At 53.3% G+C, this 18,139-nt stretch overlaps 1 protein-coding gene across 4 annotated transcripts in view; it reads left to right on the top strand.

Moving 5' to 3' along the window:
* SAFB2 (scaffold attachment factor B2) overlaps positions 1-18,139 on the top strand; it is a 32,534-nt gene that overhangs the window by 10,121 nt on the left and 4,274 nt on the right. For 2 of the 4 annotated variants that reach the window (XM_059388744.1, XM_059388746.1), the window contains exons 8-16: positions 363-412; positions 947-1,047; positions 5,870-6,019; positions 6,108-6,220; positions 10,794-10,924; positions 12,015-12,106; positions 14,661-14,797; positions 16,129-16,419; positions 17,408-17,548. In XM_059388744.1, the coding sequence (XP_059244727.1) occupies positions 363-412; positions 947-1,047; positions 5,870-6,019; positions 6,108-6,220; positions 10,794-10,924; positions 12,015-12,106; positions 14,661-14,797; positions 16,129-16,419; positions 17,408-17,548 (1,206 nt within the window). Of the gene's footprint in view, positions 1-362; positions 413-943; positions 1,048-5,869; positions 6,020-6,107; positions 6,221-10,793; positions 10,925-12,014; positions 12,107-14,660; positions 14,798-16,128; positions 16,420-17,407; positions 17,549-18,139 lie in introns of all 4 variants that reach the window. The other 2 variants (XM_059388743.1, XM_059388745.1) reach the window with 1 other exon arrangement.

The following is an 18,139-nucleotide window of genomic DNA, read 5'->3' as shown; positions in this document are numbered from 1 at the left end:
CACATAAGCTGTTTTTTCTGCAATTGGCCAGCCAGACTGATGCAGTCTTAGCTTACTTCTGAACCATGTTTTATTTCTCGTTGTGTATTTTTTAATGGGTGAATCTATTCCCTTTTTCCCAACCTACTATGGTTGTGTTCTTAAATTGTTAACTGCTATCTTCAGCTAAATGCAATTGACTTTTAAGAATCTGACATCGTATTTTGGGGGTCAGATTTCCTAGAGAAGCTTGCAAAGGTGTCTTAAGATTTTATTTCAGACTAATTTTCTGGTAGGTATTCAGTTTTTAGCACATATCATTCTTTTAATTTAGTTCTCTCTCCTTTTGTTCCCATGTGAGTAACATTCATTTTTGTCTCTAGCTCTTTTAAGGAAGAAAAAGATATAAAGCCAATCATTAAAGATGAAAAAGGTATGATTCAACTTACGTGTCAGGGAGCCGACTACGGATCCCTTATTTGGGGAGGGAGGGGCCTGCAGGAACCCACACTGGGGATCCGATGGTTGGTTTCATTGAGGATTACTGGAAGTAACCCATCTACCAGTATCTTGAGAGACTAGATTGAAATGTTGGTGAGCTTCTGTGGTTTACATCTCTGTTGTGGTCGTCCTTTATGGGATAGTGAAAATCCCAGTGCGTCACGTCCTGGTACAGATCCGTTCTGTCCGTTAGAATAACAGAACAGAGTCGCAGAAACTGCCACCCCAGTTGAGTATTGGTCACCAAAATTCATTTCTGTTTGTAATGGACGAGAACCTGAGGATTCCTCAAGTAAGGGGCCGGTCTCTGCAACCCGTAGATTTTGTCTTCCGTCCTGTAAATGCTCAGACCAGGGGAGCTGAGGTGGGGGGGTAGTTGGGGTTCAGGAGTGGGCTGCGTGCTGAGGCAGTTCATGCTTCCCGCTCGGCCTGGAGGCCAAGCCTGATTCCTTCCCTCCTGCAGCAGGTCGCACCAGCAGCAGCTCTGGCCGGAACCTGTGGGTCAGCGGACTGTCCTCCACGACTCGAGCGACGGATCTGAAGAGCCTCTTCAACAAGTACGGGAAGGTACGTGCCCCTGGCGCCCCGCAGCCCGGCCTCCTCGTGGCGCCCAGGGATGAACGCAGGACTTCGGAGCGTTCTTTCTTCTGTCGTTGGTTTTGTTGGTCTTTTCAGTGTGTGTTGCTGTGTTGTTGTTGTTGTTGTTGTTTTAATTTTATTTATTTGACAGAGATCACAAGTAGGCAGAGAGGCAGGCGGGGGGGTAGGGGAAGCAGGCTTTTCACTGAGCAGAAAGCCCAATGTGGGGCTCGATCCCAGGACCTTGAGATCATGACCTGAGCCGAAGGCAGAGGCTTTAACCCACTGAGCCACCCCGGCGCCCCATCAGTGTGTGTATTTTTTAAAGCATAGAAAACGAAACCCCAAGGGAGAAGAGGCCCACCTGGTTTGGGGTAGTGAGCCTCGTTTCCTTGCTGAGAGCGGGTAATAGCAGGTAGTTGATTGTGTCGCAGAAAATGTGTGTAAATCGTTACAGTCTGAACGTTCTTGTGGTTCATTCTCATTGCTCGTAAAGAAACTGCTCTTTTTTTGGCCCATACAAAACTTAAAGAGTTGGTTTTTAATATATCAGTATTTTCAGGCCTATAGTTCGAGAACAGGAACATGACAGCGGTTTAAAAATAAATCAAGGAATACATGGTCCTCAGGGGCGGAAAGAAAATTAATACCACTCAGAAGCCTCTCAGGGACTCGAGGACTTTGAACGCCAATTTGCACTGCCTGGAGTTAGTGAAACAGTCGCCCTTTCAGCCGGGAGCTCCGTGCTTGTCTGGTGCGGGCTGGTGGGCGGTGGTGCCCCTTGGCCAGGAGGAGCTATAGGGAGCCCAGGCGGAGCTTGGCAGGGTGTCCTGGCTGCCCTGGGGGGTTCTCAGCCCAGATCTGTGTCCCCGAGTAGGAGCTGGTGAGTGCGTTCGTGATTTAAGTGGACAGGACCCAGAAGAAGCGTTTGCGAGGTGAATTTTTCTTGACGGCGGATGTCTTTCGGAAAGGCTCACGACTGAGAAGCCGCCACCCGTCCTCAGTTTGCCTGCCTTCTTGGTCGGGGCAGCAGTCATGAGGGCCAACAGCAGCTGTGAGGGCGCTGTCCTCGTGCTTACGGGCTGCTGGAGAGATGACCTAGGTAAACACAGCGAGTTTCGGGGGTTCATGTAGGAAAGTCACAGCCTGCCGTCAGGGTGTGGGAGGGAGGCCGAGTTTAGCCGGGGGTCTTGCGTTCACCGCTCCTTCGGGTGGAGGAGCGCCGTGAGCCGAGGCTTGAGTGATGAGAGAGTCGCCCTTGCGCACGGAGCTCGGCACTGGACTAACGCTGCGGGACTTGGGCCCTGTGATGGGACGAGTCTGTAATTTGATTGAACTGCTCAAAGGCTGCTGTGATGGCGGAGCGCGAGGCAAGGGGGCCCAGGGACAGGTGAGGTGGTCTTGGATTCTGCGCTCAGGGCCATGGGAGGTGATGTCCTTGCAAGGATAAATAGTTCGATGGGAAGGTCAAGTGACCCCGTCATTGGCTCAGCTGCCTGATCTTGAAGAGAGAGGGAAGAAAGGGAAGCTTCCTAAGAGGAGTGACATTGATATCTCTCTAGGCAGTATCTGTCCCCTTTGGCCATGTATGGGGTGCTCTGGACAGAGGGGGGCTTTCTTCCTTTCTTCAGGGAAAGCCGGCTCCGCCATATCTGCAAGTGGGAACATGGACACTGGGGTCTGCCAGGACCGTAGCAGGGACAAGCACCCCATCCCACCCCCGGTCATCTCGCGGTTGGGGACCCTGAGGTCCAGAGAGAGGAGGGGCCTTTCTCACGTTGACCTGCTTCTTCGCAGGTGGTCAGAGCCAGACCTACTAGGGCTCGTGTGTCCTGATGCACAGCTCCGTACCCGGCATAGGTGCTGGCCCTACCTTCAGTTCTCTCGCACGCTCTGCAGGAACGCTGACATTTAACTCGAGTGTCCGTGTAGTGGGGCTTCCAGCTGCCGTCTGGCTCCTTGTCTCCTCCCTGTTCTGTTTCTTGGCTCTCTTGCTCCTTTGTACCTGCTGCTGCTTGCACGGAGTATTTTTTATGCTTTGTCGTTTTTTGGCTGAACTAGTATGTGTAAGTAGTGTTGCTGCGTCCTGGTTTCTTGAGGTGTGAAGTTAGCTAGCTTATTTGGGTTTTTTTGTGTTTCTTGATGGGGACTTAGCTCTTAACTGCTTTTGCCATACCCCGTAGGTTTTGCTGTGTTACATGTTTCTTTTTCATCTATCTCAGGGTATTTTTTGTCTTTGGTTTCTTCCTTGAGCAGTTGGATGAACGACAGCATTTTTCTTTGGTGGCTGCATTTAGGAATTCTGTTACTAGACTCTGTGCAGTCTCTCCTTCAGTGATGTTCCAGTCCTTGGGGGTGGGGGGGACCCACGAACCTGGGGACAGTGCACCGCCCTCCCAGCCTTTGTGGTGGTTTCAGCGCTGCGTAAATTCGGGTTAATAGACAACATAGCATGGTTTGGGCTCATTGACAGGTGGGGTGGATGGTCGGGTTTTGGTGTATTTGTGTCTTTGGTTTTTGAGGGGGGTCTTTTTGTCTTGTTTGCTTTAAACAATTATCTTTTAAGGAGTTACGTAAATAAGACAAATCACCGGCTTTTAGTTACCTCCGTGTTTACCTTTTGGGGTGCTCTTTTTTTCCCTCTTGTTGATACCCAAGTTCCCTTTAGGTATTTTTTTTCTCCCTCTTTAAACCTTTCTTAAAATACAGGGTGGCCCGGGAGGAATTCCTGCTGCCTTTGTAGGTCTGAAAATGTCATTCTTTTGCTTCCACTTTGAAAGCTGTTCTTGCTCCTGCGGAATTCAGGGTTGGTTGGTGGTTTTTTGTCCTCCCTCCTCCTGGTTCCTGTTGTCTAACTGGCTCTGGGTCTCACCTTTGCTCCCTAGGGCATAGGTGTCTTTCTCGTCTGGCTTACCTGGCAGGTTCTCTTTGTCACCGCTCTGGAGCAGATTGCGCCGCCCATATGCTGTGGTTTCATCTGGGAAGGTTTTCCTGTGCTGCTTGGCTTTTGGCAGCACCACAGGTGGTCCGACAGCCCACTGATGCTCTGGTGGTTTTGGTTTGTTTTCCGTCTTTTTTCTTCCAGTTCTTTTCAAGTAGCTTCTGTTGCTACGTCTTCAGTTCCTCATTCTTTTTTCTGCAGTGTCCACTGTCCATCCCATCGCGTGTACGTTCATCTCCAGAATCTTGGGTTGGGTGTTTTTAAATATCTTCTCTGTGTTTACTTAACATGCTCAGTGGTTTCTCCAACTTCTTGAACACTTAAGATGCAGCTAAAATAACTTTAATATCACCGTTTACTAATTCTGTTGTTGGAGCGCACTCTGGATCTCTGTTTATTGGTTGGTTCTCTTTGTTAGAGTCATTTTCTTTTTTAAAGATTTTATTTATTAATTTGACAGAGAGAAATCACAAGTAGACGGAGAGGCAGCCAGAGAGAGAGGGGGGGGGAAGCAGGCTCTCTGCTGAGCAGAGAGCCTGATGCGGGACTCGATCCCAGGACTCTGAAATCATGACCTGAGCCAAAGGCAGCAGCTTAACCCACTGAGCCACCCAGGCTCCCCATTAGAGTCATTTTCTTATTTCTTGGCTGCCTAGTGGTTTTTGATCGGACACCAGACGTTGTGATGTGCATGTTGTGTTCTAGTTACTCGCGTGTCCCTGTCAGTGTTCTTAAGCTTTTGCTGGGACACAGTTCAATTACTTGTTCCTCCCCAGGCTGGCTGTTAGGCATCGTTAGATCAGAGCAGCCTTAGTTCAGGGCTAGTTCTGTCCACTTCTGGGGCAGGATCCTCCTGAGATCTCAGCCTAAAGCCCCATGAATTGCAAGCTTTTCCTTTCCATTCTGGTTCACTCCGGAAGAAGTGAACTCTATGAGTCCCTGAGCCTGTGGGGCTGTTTGCTCGCACAGGTGGCGTTCTCCCTGGCCTCTCACGTGCGTGCTGCTTAGGGGCCACATGGAGCTCTCCGGAGCGGCCTTTATGCAGCACTTCCTCTCCAGTACTGTGTCCTGCTGCCTCGATTTCTTCAGATGCTACTATGCTCAGCTCCCGGATACCACCTCCCCTGTTCACCTCCTGTCCTCCCCCCGCCCCCACACAACTGGGAACCTCTAGGAAGTAAGTGGGGGCAACCATGCAGCTTGGCTCGTGTGTGTGTTCCCACCCCTGGATCACCATCCTGTGCGGCCTGGTATGTGGTGTTTGAAAACCCTGGTGGCCTCCATTTCTCCAGTTCGCAAGGTTTTTTTCAGGCAGCAGGGGTGGGTAAATGCTTGGTGCGCCAACCTGTCTGGGAGTCGAAGTCCAGCTGGAGAAAATGATCCAAGTGGGAAGAACTTTTGATTAATTTTTTTTAAGATTTTATTTATTTATTTGACAGACCGAGATCACACGTAAGCAGAGAAGCAGGCGGTGGGGGGGAGCAGGCTCCCCGCCGAGCAGAGAGCCCGATGCGGGGCTCGATCCCAGGACCTGGGATCATGATCCAAGCCGAAGGCAGAGGCTTTAACCCACTGAGCCATTCAGGCGCCCCGGACTTTGGATTAATTAATGAGTTGTGGTTGGTGAAGTTTTAAATGTCTTTAGCTTTCCCAGTTCGTCTTTTGCCACTCTGAAGGCTGATCTTGTTTCAAAAGCACATGTATTTTGATAGGATAAGGTAGAACCACTTCAATAACTAATTACAGCGAATCAACCATTTGTGAAGTAAAAACTATTGAAAAGAATTCTGGTGATTAGTTAACTGCTAGTTATTTTTGACAAATCATGTGGTGATTTATATGGAGGAATACGTGTCTTCTCTCACAAAGGTTGTCGGGGCCAAAGTGGTGACAAACGCCCGCAGTCCTGGAGCTCGGTGCTATGGCTTTGTCACCATGTCGACATCTGACGAAGCCACCAAGTGCATCAGCCATCTCCACAGAACGGAGCTGCACGGAAGGATGATCTCCGTAGAGAAGGTGAGGCGACTCACCTGCTGTAAGCCACTGAGCTCACGAGCAAGGGGACCCGGACCGTGGGCCATTTCTAACCCATGTTGTATTTTAGGCCAAAAACGAACCGGCTGGGAAAAAGCTGTCTGACAGGAAAGAGTGTGAAGTAAAGAAGGAAAAATTATCTAGTGCTGACAGACATCATCCTGTGGAGATCAAAATGGAAAAGTAAAGTGATTATTTAAAACCTTTCTCTTTCTGTCGGGTCGTGGGGAGGGGCTGGTCCGGAAGAGGGCAGGTGGCAGCCCCAGGGTCACTGCAGAGGCACGTGGCCTCCTCGCCACAGGCAACCTCACTGGCTTCTCATGTATGTATCACATCTGCGCATCTTGCCACCACTTCCACGTCCGGGTTTCAGTAAGGGTCCCTGCGCGGTCCCCTGTACCTCTCCAAACTGTCTTTATGAGGAGCCTTAGTAAGTGTTTACGTCCAAACGACTCCATGGGCTTTTGAAAGAAAATAACACACCCGAAAGGAAAGAATAGTAATTTTACTTCACTAGTGTTCGGGGTCCTTGCAAGACCCCTGCCACCGTGCAGTTGTTTCCTGATCCAGACTGGGGTTCTGCAGTCCTCGCTTTTTATCCCAGGAACTAACCTGATCTGGTGGCGAAAAGAAGGACCTCGAGCTACTAGTAGTTTGTGCGGTGTCTGGCATTGCCAAGTTTTGCTGTGTTTCCATCAAAACCGAAGCCTCCCGGGGTACCTATGAGTTTTCTGTGTTCCCCGGGGGGCACTTTGGCCTGGAACTTCTGGATCGGTGGGTCTGAGATGGCGTTTATAAAGGATGGAAATCGGGACTGGTCTTTCCAGAGCAGGCACTGCTTGATAATAATTTTCTCAAAGTCGTCGATGTGTCTTCTCGGGGAGGTAGATTTTGATGATGCTACTGACGGTGTAATTCTCAGGGCTGAGTACAGCAAGTTTACACTGTCAGGACCACTTACTCGTCCTCCCGGGCCACTCTCTCTAAAGACCGAGCCCTGTGCTGAGAATCGGTCCGTCTCACTGACTCCACTGGCTGTTGTTTCTTGTGTTAAGAAAGTGTATAGGTGAGTGCACGTGTGGACTTCACTGACACTCCTAAGTGTACAGCTCCCGTTTTGAAAGGTTTAGTTGCTGGTCTTCATGCCAAAGAGGAGTCCTCAGGCCGGTGAGCAATGATGTCGGATTAAGCCTTTGTATATTTACAAACGAGACCTGTCTCAGAGACGTGTTCTGTCTGCCACGCTGAAAACTCCGCTGTGCTTGCAGACTACTGGTAGCTGCGCAGAGTTGTTCAGAGTTCTTGTGTTTTGGAATGCATTTTCTTTGTTGGTTTTCTGACCACATGGTGAGACGTATTTTCGGGAGAGAAAGGACGGGGTAAAAGCTCACCTGCATCACGTGGTCCACTCCATCCCTGGAAGGGTCCTAGGTCACAGGGGGAACAGGCTCTGGAAAGGGAAGTGCCCGGCTGAAGGGCACCGAGCCCAGCTAGCGAGGGGCAAGGCCAGGATTCAGTCTGGGCTGGCTGCCCCCAGTGCGGGGGCACAGAACCAGCTGATGAACTTGGGATCAACTGGCTTCAAGTGGTCTGATTAGGAAGTTGAGTAATTCAAAATACATTTGAACAATACTTCTAGTAAACCTAAAAAAGGGTTTCTTTCGCTTTAAGAATTTCAAGATTCAGGGACACCTGGGTGACTCAGTCGGTTAGGCGTCCTCCTTGAGGTGGGGGTCATGATCCCAGGGTCCTGGGATTGAGCCTTGCAGCAGGCCTCTTGCTTGGCAGGGAGCCTGCTTCTGCCTCTATCTGCTGCTCCCCCTACTTGTGTGTGGATGCAGTCTCTGACAAATAAATACATAAAATCTTCAAAAAAAAAATTTTTTGTAGGTGCAGTAGTCCGTAGCAGTAGTGAAATTGAAGGACTTTTCCAACGAAGTGGCTGGTCCTCCCCGGGTTGGATGAGTGATTTCCATGTGGTTGCTATTTGGAAAGTCCAGGCAAATGTCAAGTGTAATCCCACTACCCAAGGGTGGTCCTCTTCCGTGTATATTCCTCCAGCCTTTTCTCGTGCTTGTGTTTGTATTTTAGAAATTACTGTTTAACGTGGTGTCCAGAGAAGTTCCTTTGTGTCTGGGATGTGTCATGTGACTACAGACGGGCAGGGGGTCTCCTTGGAGAGAGAGGGCATCCCCCCCTCGAATAGCGGCAGATGCACATCAGATGTGACTTGTTATGGCTTTACTTGCAAGTGTGGTCCCCAAAAGCCATCTCTGTCCCATTAGAAGGGACATGGACTCCTGTAGCCATTGAGGGGAAGCAGATGCACGGGTATTACCTGTGACAAAGCCTAGGGGAGAGGTGCTGTAGTGCAGCAAGCCGAGTGCCGAACCAGCCTCGCTGAGCCTCGGCCCAGGCCTGGAACCCAGTGATTGACCGCAAAGGCCCCATGGTGGTCGTCCCAGGGCAATTGTTTGACGTACCTGTGGTATTTGGGGTTCTTGGGTTGTGTCTTTTTTTTTTTTTTTTTTTTTTAATATTTTATTATTTATTTGACAGAGATCACAAGTAGGCAGAGAGGCAGGCAGAGGGGAGGAAGCAGGCTCCCTGCTGAGCAGAGCCCGATGCGGGGTTCGATCCAAGATCCCTGAGATCATGACCTGAGCCGAAGGCAGAAGCTTAACCCACTGAGCCACCCAGGCGCCCCTGGGTTGTGTCTTTTTAAGCAGAACCAATATGCTAGAAACAAGTTCTTGATCCTGGTTACGCTGTCACTTATTATGGTGTGTGTTTACAGTGTAAAAAAAATTTTAGGGGCACCTGGGTGGCTCGGTTGGTTGAGCGTCCAACTCATGGTTTCGGCTCAGGCCATGATCTTAGGATCGTGAAATTCAGTCCCATCGAGCTCTGTGCTCAGCAGAATCTGCTTGGGCTTCTTTCCCTCTGCTCCTCCCTTGTTCGTTATCTCTCTCTCTTTTCTTGCTGTGGTATTTGGGGTTCTTGGGTTGTGTCTTTTTTTTTTTTTTTTAATATTTTATTTATTTATTTGACAGAGATCACAAGTAGGCAGAGGGGAGGAAGCAGGAAGTTTTTAAAAAACTTCTACTTAATAAAGTTTCCCTTGGGGCTCCTGGCTTGCTCCATTAGTGGCACATTCTGACTCTTGAGCTCAGGGTTGTAGGTTCGGGCCCCAGATCGGGTGTAGAGATGACTTAAAAATAAAAATAAAATCTTTAAAAAAGGATAAAGTTGGGACGCCTGGGTGGCTCAGTTGGTTAAGCAGCTGCCTTCGGCTCAGGTCATGATCCCAGCGTCCTGGGATCGAGTCCCACATCGGGCTCCTTGCTTGGCCGGGAGCCTGCTTCTCCCTCTGCCTCTGCCTGCCACTCTGTCTGCCTGTGCTCACTCTCTCCCTCTCTCTGATAAATAAATAAAATCTTTAAAAATAAATAAATAAAAATAAAAAAGGATAAAGTTTTCTTAAAGTGAATATTATTTTAATCTTTTTAAAAAATTTTTACTTACTCATTTGAGAGGGAGAGGGCATGAGCACAAGTTGGCAGAGAGGGGCCGAGAGAGAGGCAGATTCCAAGCTGAGTGTAGAGGACAACACGGGACTTGATGCCAGGCCGCTGAGATCACGATCTGAGTGAAAGCAGATGCTTAACCTACTGAGTGACCCAGGGGTCCCAAAGTGGGTATTATTTAAAAGAGGATGGCTCCGAGGTGCCTGAGTGGCTTGTTCGGTAGGCGTCTCTATTTTTGTGAAGGTGGTGAGCTCCGGGTCTGTAAGATTGAGCTCTAGGTTGGGCCACGCAATGGGCATGGAGTGCGCTTAGGATCTCCCTTTCCTTCTTCCTCTGCCCCTTCCCATTCACCAAACCCCCAACACACACACACACACTCACTCTCTCTCCCTCTCCCTTTCTCTCCCTCAAAAAAAAAGATGATGGCTTTGTACTGTGGAAGCCGAGAGAAGAGTGAGCTAGGAGGGGTTTCCTTGGACAGCCTGAGTTGTAGGGAACAGAGGGCGGGGAGCGCTGGTTAGGGGACCCTGAGGGGCCCGTTTTTCCCGTCCTGGACCCTGGCACATGGTGGGCATTTAATAAGTGTGGAATTTAATTACCCGAGACAAACAGCGTTAGGGAACATGGGAGACAAGTGTGTGTGGCAGTAATGATTCAGTTCACTGTGTAGAATAAAGCCGGCTTCAGTGGAAACCTTACTGACAGGTTCTGTAGGAGCTGGCGCGTGGCGTGCCATTGTAGCTCCCCCAAAATGTGCAGCGGTGACCTGGTGCCGAGTGGAGGGCAGGGGGCCCGCTGCTCCGTGGCGCAGGCACCTCACATCCACGTGCTCTGCTTCCGTTCTGTTCTGTGCCGTATTTGGAAAAAATGTTTACACAAACTTAAAAACTCCATCCAGAGTGAAACGCGATAAATCAGTTTTTCACAGGCATTCTTCTCTACTTGGGAGTGTCTCTCACATGTGCCCGCGTGTCTGTCCTATACAGACCAGTGCGTCGAGCAGTGTGGAAAACTGTCCACGAGCCTCCGTGCTGCCTATTTCCGCGCGTAGCCGAGAACTCCGGGGGGCATGAGGGCCAGGTCCCAGGAGGGCATTAGATCATTTCCGCGGTTCCCCGGTAACTGTCCCTGTCCGCTTGCCGCCCGGCGGGTTGGTTTTGTGTGGGAGTCCTGATGACCTGCGGCCAGAGTCCCAGGAACACAAGCATGATGACCATGTTTTTAAACAGAACCGTGATTAAGAAGGAAGAGAAGATGGAGAAAAAGGAGGAAAAAAAGCCTGAAGACATTAAGAAGGAAGAAAAAGATGAGGATGAGCCGAAACCAGGGCCTACCAATCGCTCCCGCGTCACCAAATCAGGTGAGCGGAGCCTGCCGACGTCTCCGGGGGAGGGTAGAGCCTGGCGGGAGGCGCTGGCGGGAGGCGGGCGTGGGCCGAGGGAGCCAGCGAGGGCCTGTGCGCGGCCCGGCCGACTGCGGCTTCCGGGGACGGGCAGCCTTGAAAAGCAGCAGGACCTGGGGGTGGCCCGGCTTGTAGGAGTTGCTGCTGACATCGCACACCTGGAGGGGTTGCGCTCCGTGATTTATGGTCACTGGCGACTTGGGGACCAGGCTTGATCTTCCTGAGTACCTTTGGCAGCTGTGGGAGGAAGAGGTGGCCCCATTGTTGTCACAGATTTGATGCGGCTCTGCAGCTTGTTCCACGCCTGCAGACTGCCTTGAGGCGCCACAGAATGTTTTGTGGAAAAAACAAAACCCAGTTCTCCCCGCCCCCCCCCCCATAAAACAAACAAAACTCAGCCATCTGGAGCGTTGGAATTGGGTACAGCGCGTTACAAATTGGATCTTAAGCATTTGGGGTAATTTACTAGCAGTCTCATGAGGAACGTGTTTTTAAAATGTTCCTCAAGTATTGCAAATCTCCCCAAATCAATAATAGTCGCCGTGGTTAGAGTCTGGTTATTGTGTCGTCGAGGGGCAGAATCCATTTGGAAGCCTTTATTGCTGTACACGAATGAAGGGAAGCCCAGCCATCTGACTCCGAGCACAAGGGCCTGAGCTCTGCAGAGCTTTCCAGAATGTGGAGGAGGATGACAAAATGGAAAGTGGTTATCCTGGAGCCGCTAGGATTGAGCGTGCGGGTGAAGCCATCGGGTGGGTCGGGTGCGTGTGCTGCCGAACGCGCCTTGACTTCGGTTCACGGTGTATGTTGCGGGGAAACCAGAGCCGCTCCGTCCAGGTGAGCGAGGCCCGGTCAGGGCACACCAGCGGCCTCCTGTCCACGGTGCTCGCTGCAGGTCAGGACGAGCGGGGAGGGGAGATGCGGAGGCTCCGGGGTTCGCTTGAGTCACTCGAGGAAGCTGCGAGAATCCCCTGGCAGCCTGGCCACGGCCCGCCGTCGGGAAGCGGGGCTGTGGGCAGGTGCACAGAGCGCTGTTTTCTCCCTGAAGGAAGCAGAGGAATGGAGCGGACGGTCGTGATGGACAAATCGAAAGGAGAGCCGGTCATTAGCGTCAAAACCACAAGCAGGTCAAAAGAGAGAGTAAGTATTGTGTGTTTCCTGCGTCAGGTCCCTGCGCGTTTGTGGGTGGTTGAAGGACCGCATGGATTCAAGTTAGGAAAACCGCATCGAAGTGTTCTTTGAAGTGCTCAGAGGCACGTTCCTCCCTGTTGAGGCTGGATGTGCGCACCCAGGGTTGGGTTCTACGGCGTGTTTCAAAACTGTGCTTAGTGTTTTTCCTTTCCGTGATGTATTGACCCTTTGCTGGTTCTCTGTGGGATTATACCATCTTCTAGAAGGAAACCGGTTCACAGCCCACCATGGGGTGGGACGGGCAGGACCCAGGCTGTTCAAGTCGGAAGGTGGGCTCTGCTGTGTGGCTGACCTGTGCTGGCCAGTCCCCTTCTTCTGGGACGTTCATGGGGAAGAAAAGGGGAGTCCACTGCAAAACCGACTTCCACGTTGTCAGAGAACGGGCCTCCGTGTCGTAAGCGGCACACAGCTGGACAGACCGGTGGCTTCTCCTTTTGTTTTTTTTCCCCCACCCTGGAAAATGAAACCCTCTGCTTACCACCTGAAGGTTCTGGCTAAAACATTCCTGAGGAGAGTTGTCCTCTTAGAACAAACACAGAGCGAACGGTGTTCATCTAAGAACGCTTCATTGTGACTTCTGCAGTGAACGTTTGCTTTCTTGAATACAGTCATTTCTAAAGTCATGTTTCTTATGGGCTACGTGAAAACTGTAAAAATTTAGAACTACAAAATAGAGAAATCTAAAGAAAGCCCCCCCAAAACCCTATAAACTTAGCAGCTGAAAAGCTCTGAAGTTAGAAAAAATAAATAGGAATAAAGTCTGCGAAATTAGAATCTTGAGATCACATAGGAGGACAACGTGAGAACAGAAGCCTCTTTTCCTCTCACGTGGACTCCTCACACTTCCTTTCCAAGGGCATCACACGCGTGACGCAGCATGCACACTCTATTTCCAAATAATTACGGAGTCACAGAAAGTTGCCAAAATAGTATGGAGATACATGTACCCATCACCCTGCTTCCCCCAGGGATTTCCGCTCACATAACTATAGCCCAGTTTCAAAGCCAGGGACGGTGACATTGGTCTGCGGGGTGTGCGTGAGTGGAGTGCCAGGACTTTCAGGTCCTGGTGGAGTCTCACGTGAGCACCACTGCCCTCAAGATCCAGGGCCATCCAGTCACCATAGAGCTCTCCCCGCTCGTGACCTGCCCCACCGGCCCAGCCCCAGCCCCAGCCCCGGGAAGCTAAGCTGTTCTCTGCCCCCATCTCTAGAATGTTGTCCTGGTGAGACTGTAGCACACAACCTCAGGGTGGTGCCCTTGGAAGCTGTCCGGGGTGTGTGTGTGTGTGTGTGTCACGTGCACGCTTTTCCGGCTGCACTGTGATCCTCTTTCCTGGTCCCTCGTTTAGGGACACTCACTGGTGTCATAGCTCCTGTCGAGGACTGCTGTGGGGCAGCATTTGTGGACATGGGCCATGCCGGGCTCTGGGTCTCTAGGTGCTGAGGAGCACAGATGTTCCTTGGGACGGGTGTTCTCCGAGCGCCCTTCAGAAAGGAAACAGGATGCTACGGTCCCTCGGTGTGTAGAGCGCGCCGGGCTGCGGGGACGCGGGAGGCCCACTGGGAGCCCAGGGCCCGACTGGGAGACTCCAGCGTGCCTCGCCTGGGCGCCCCCCGGCCTTTGGTTGTGTGATTAGACTCCAAACTTGGCCCTCTGTCAGGCGGAGTGTCATCTTGGTGTTTGGGTTCTGGTCTTTCTTTGTGATGAGATCGTCCCCTCTGTGCTCCTCTTTTTTTTTCAGCAAAATCCTCTGTTTCTAACTACGGCTTGTCTTTTTCTTGGGTTGGTCCTCAAGGTAATTAAGAAAATAACCTGAGGACGTTTTTAAAAATGTTTACCAAGCCCCTTCCCTAGAGACCGGGGGCAGGGGGGCTGCAGGACACACAGGTGTCCCATGCTGTGAAAGCTTTCCGAGAGGGTGATCGTGGCCAGCTTGGGCATCCTAGCCCCTGAGAGCCTCAGAGATGAGAGTCGGTGGGCAGCGTTGCCTGCCTCACCCGGGGAGGGAACAGCACGGCGGTTGCCCGGGAGTGGTCATCGCCCAGCAGGAGGAGCTCCTCTGCACGGCAGAGCTAGCTACTTCCTCTGCTAGCTACTTCGGCCTGTGGGGTTTGAAGGCCTGAGGCGGCAGGTGAGACGCGAGCGGTGAGGCCCACCGTCCAGCGGGGCGGCCAGGATACATGTGCCCGCGGCTCCGTGGGGCCTTGTTCTAGACGGTGCGGAGTCCTTAGCTCTGCTGGGCAGGGAGAGCTGCCTGCAGTTTTTGGTGAGGTGTCCCCCCTCCTTGCTCTCCGGTGACCCCCATGATTGCGGTGTGAGAAGGCAGTTCTCCCAAGCGAGCAGTGCCTCTGGGCTGTGGGTGAGCTGAACTGCCTCCTGGGCCTTCCTGGAAGCCATGGGGACAGAGGAATTTTAACCTACCCCAGAGAAACGCGTATCTAACTTCCACTGTGCACCGGCTGCATTTTTCTGACGAGAATGAACCAATTTCGGTAAACAGAGCTCCAAGAGTCAGGACCGCAAATCGGAAAGCAAAGAGAAGAGAGACATCTTATCATTTGATAAAATCAAAGAGCAGAGGGAGCGCGAGCGCCAGAGGCAGCGGGAACGCGAGATCCGAGAGACGGAGAGGCGGCGGTGAGTGGGGCCCGGCAGGCCGGCAGGTGGGTGGTCTCGTCCGGGGGCGCTCTGCCCTTCTCCCCAAGCCAGTGTCCTGTCTGGCCCAGGCTTGCTGGCTGCCTGCTGTTAGCCGAGGTGAAAGGCGAGGGTCAAGAGCAGTCGTGGTCAGCCTCGACATGACGTTTGTCAGAGCTGGTTTCATTCGAGACCTGACGCTTACCCGACTGAGCCGCGCAGGTGCTCGCTCTCTGCTATGTGGCGAGTGCCCTGGCCCGGGGAGCGGGCTCACCCGTGTGTGGCCTGGATGGAAGGGCCCCCGGCTTCAAGGTCTCATAGTCGTCCTGCTGCAGCCCCACATGCATAAGAGCAGGAATGCAGCCAGGGGGCGTGGCACGTTTATTAGAGACGGTACGCACCGGAGCGGCATCTTTGCTCAAGTGCCGTTTGTGGCGGCCTCGGTCACACACGACATTCTTTGCCACGTTTACCTCCTGTTTAGGAAGACAGTTTCTGGAAGTTGGCCTCTTCCCAGTTCTGCCTTCTGCCTTTTTCCGTCTAAGGCCCCCTTGTCATTTTTCTTCATACCTCACTTAGCGAAACGAAAGCTTTGTGTCACGGTGTGGGCGATCTTGCTTGAGTGGAAGCGGGATGTATAGAAACTTCTCCGGTTACACTCCGTCTGCTTTCGGACGTAGGGGGCCGCTTGCATCTCTGTTTACGCGGCCTTAGGAAGTAAAGACGCTGTTGGCTCTCTTTGTTTCCCAGTGGCCCACGCTGGCCTTGGAGCTTCCCAGTCCCCGGGCCGGGTGGGCGGTGCGGCAGCAGCTCCCACCGCAGGTGCAGAGGGGGCGTCTCCCGTGCCCCGGAGCCCCGGTGCGTGGTGGCTGATGACCCAGCCAGGCCCCATACCTCTGACCACCGCAGTGCGCCTGCAGCTTCCCGGGTCCGCTGGAAGAGGCAGGGTCCCTAGAAAGTGCCGCCTTCTGGCGGGGAAGGTGGGAAGAAAGAAGGCCTTGCTCCGGGTTATACGGGCCTTGCTCCGGGGTCCCCCTGTGCCCCGCAGCCTTCATGGCCGCGGCTACCCCCGGTTCTCTTCTCTCCCCTGTAACCTGTGACTTCACTTTGTGCCTGTGAGCCAAGCCCTCCTGGCCTGTGCCCCCCCCCCCCCCCCGCCTCCCTGGGCAGGAGTGACAGGTTCACTCCTGGCTTGGCTCTAGCCACAAAGGAGGGAGCGTGGAGGCGGGGGTTTGCGGCCCAGGCGCACAGCTCCAGGCAGTGGGGGTCGCGCCTGTCGCCGGGTCTCCGGTCACCCGGCAGGGAAGTCAGCGCAGCCCTCCATGTCCCAGCAGAGAGCGGGAGCAGCGCGAGCGGGAGCAGCGCCTGGAGGCTTTCCACGAGCGCAAGGAGAAGGCGCGGCTGCAGCGGGAGCGCCTGCAGCTCGAGTGCCAGCGGCAGCGGCTGGAGCGGGAGCGCATGGAGCGCGAGCGGCTGGAGCGCGAGCGCATGCGCGTGGAGCGGGAGCGGCGCAAGGAGCAGGAGCGCATCCACCGCGAGCGCGAGGAGCTGCGGCGCCAGCAGGAGCAGCTGCGCTACGAGCAGGAGCGGCGGCCCGTGCTGCGGAGGCCCTACGACGACGGGCGGTGAGCCTCCCTGCTTTCCCTGCGGAGCCTGGCGCCCCCGGACGCCTACGCAGGACTCTCAGCCGCCACAAGCTCCAGCTCCTGGGGCCTGGGGTCCGTGGTCCGGGGGCTGGGCAGCGGTTTCCCTGACTTGTCCCGTGGAGAATCTCGATAGTTGCCCCTTGGTGAGGTTTGCGGCGCTCGTTGAGGCCACGCCTGTCTTCACAGCGCAGTTCCCTGCGGGGCGTAACCACCTGCCAGGTGCCAGGCGTGGGGCGGGCGAGCCTTCGGTGGGGCCCGTGGGCGCCAGGGCCGCCAGTCGGCCGGTAGAGGGAGAGCGCGGAATGGCGCTGTAGAACAGGAAATTGCCTTCCCGTTCACGAAGTAGGTTTATTGGTCTTCAGCCCCTCTGAGCTGGTTAATGGACGGTCACCCGTCACCACCACCACCACCACCACCACCACCCCACCCTCACCCCCCCCCCCCCCCCCGCCCCCCCCCACCCCCCGTGAGCCCAGTGTTCTGGGGAGGATCAGGAAGAAGATAATTGGGTGCCATCCCGAGCTGTATGTAGTTCACTAATCACCCCGTCTGATTCCCTTTGCTCTTGCAAAAAACTCAGAGGGAGGTTCAGGTTCCCGTAGAAGACAGGAAGGGGGAAATGTGGCAGCTCGGAATGGCGATGCAAGGGAATCAAATATTTCCTTTCACTTGCATCTGGGCTCACGCAGGGATCAAGGTGTTAACAGCCTTGTGATACAATTAGCTCCCAGCAGCCCTCCTTTCAGGGCTGTCAGATGAGAATGCGGGCATGCCTCTTGGCAGTTTGGGGGATTTTAATTTATCAAATCAAAGCAATAATGGTTGAATGTTTAGAGATTAGCCCTGCAGGACATTTTAAACGCTGCTGGGTCTGGAGAGAGCTCCCCTCCCCACCTCTACCTCCTTCCATTTTTTCTTCATTCTTTGTCATAATTGAAACTCATGTCCTTTTAAAAATAAAAAACAGGCGAGATGATGCTTATTGGCCAGAAGGCAAGCGTGTGGCCATGGAGGACAGGTACCGTCCCGACTTCCCTCGCCCTGATCACCGCTTCCATGACTTTGACCATCGAGACCGGGGCCAGTACCAGGACCACGTGGCTGACAGGTCAGCACCATCCTCTCTTGCAGCTGTGGACGGAGCCACCTCAGCTCGACGCAGGGATGGGTCTCTGTCCTCTGACATCTCATTTACTCGTGAGGCTCCCCGCAGCTGGCTAGCCTGCTGCACGTGGGACTTACAGGGTCACGCCTGCAGCAGGATGTGGGACTCAGGTCCCTTAGGGCATCCCCAGCTCATTTCACGCAGTGCCCTCTTCACGGATTGGTGGAGTCTGGGGGCAGTTCTGAGCCTCCACTCTCCTGGGCCCCACACTCTGGGCCTCACAGCTCCCAGGACTCTCCCGGCCACCCCTCCATTGAGGCAAGCCCCTTGGGAAGCAGGGTTTCAAGGAGGGTATGCCCAGCCCCTTTGTACGGGGAGGAAGCTGTTTAGAGAAAGAGCCTTTGCAGGCAGAGTGGCCAGAGTCCACGTCCCCAAGCCTTGCTGACCAGCACAGGCTCCTCTGCCAGCACGCCCAGCTGAGAACTGACCAGCATGCAGGAAAGTTCTTGTTGCCTGGCTGGGTGGCTTAAAGGTTTGAGAAGGTTTTTTTAGCCAGGCCCTTTTAAAGAAATAGTAATTCTATATATATGTGTA

Source organism: Mustela nigripes, chromosome 2, assembly GCF_022355385.1.
Source record: "Mustela nigripes isolate SB6536 chromosome 2, MUSNIG.SB6536, whole genome shotgun sequence".
Classification (NCBI taxonomy): domain Eukaryota; kingdom Metazoa; phylum Chordata; class Mammalia; order Carnivora; family Mustelidae; genus Mustela; species Mustela nigripes.
Note: the sequence above shows the minus strand (reverse complement) of the source record. Positions and strands in the feature narration are given on the sequence as shown.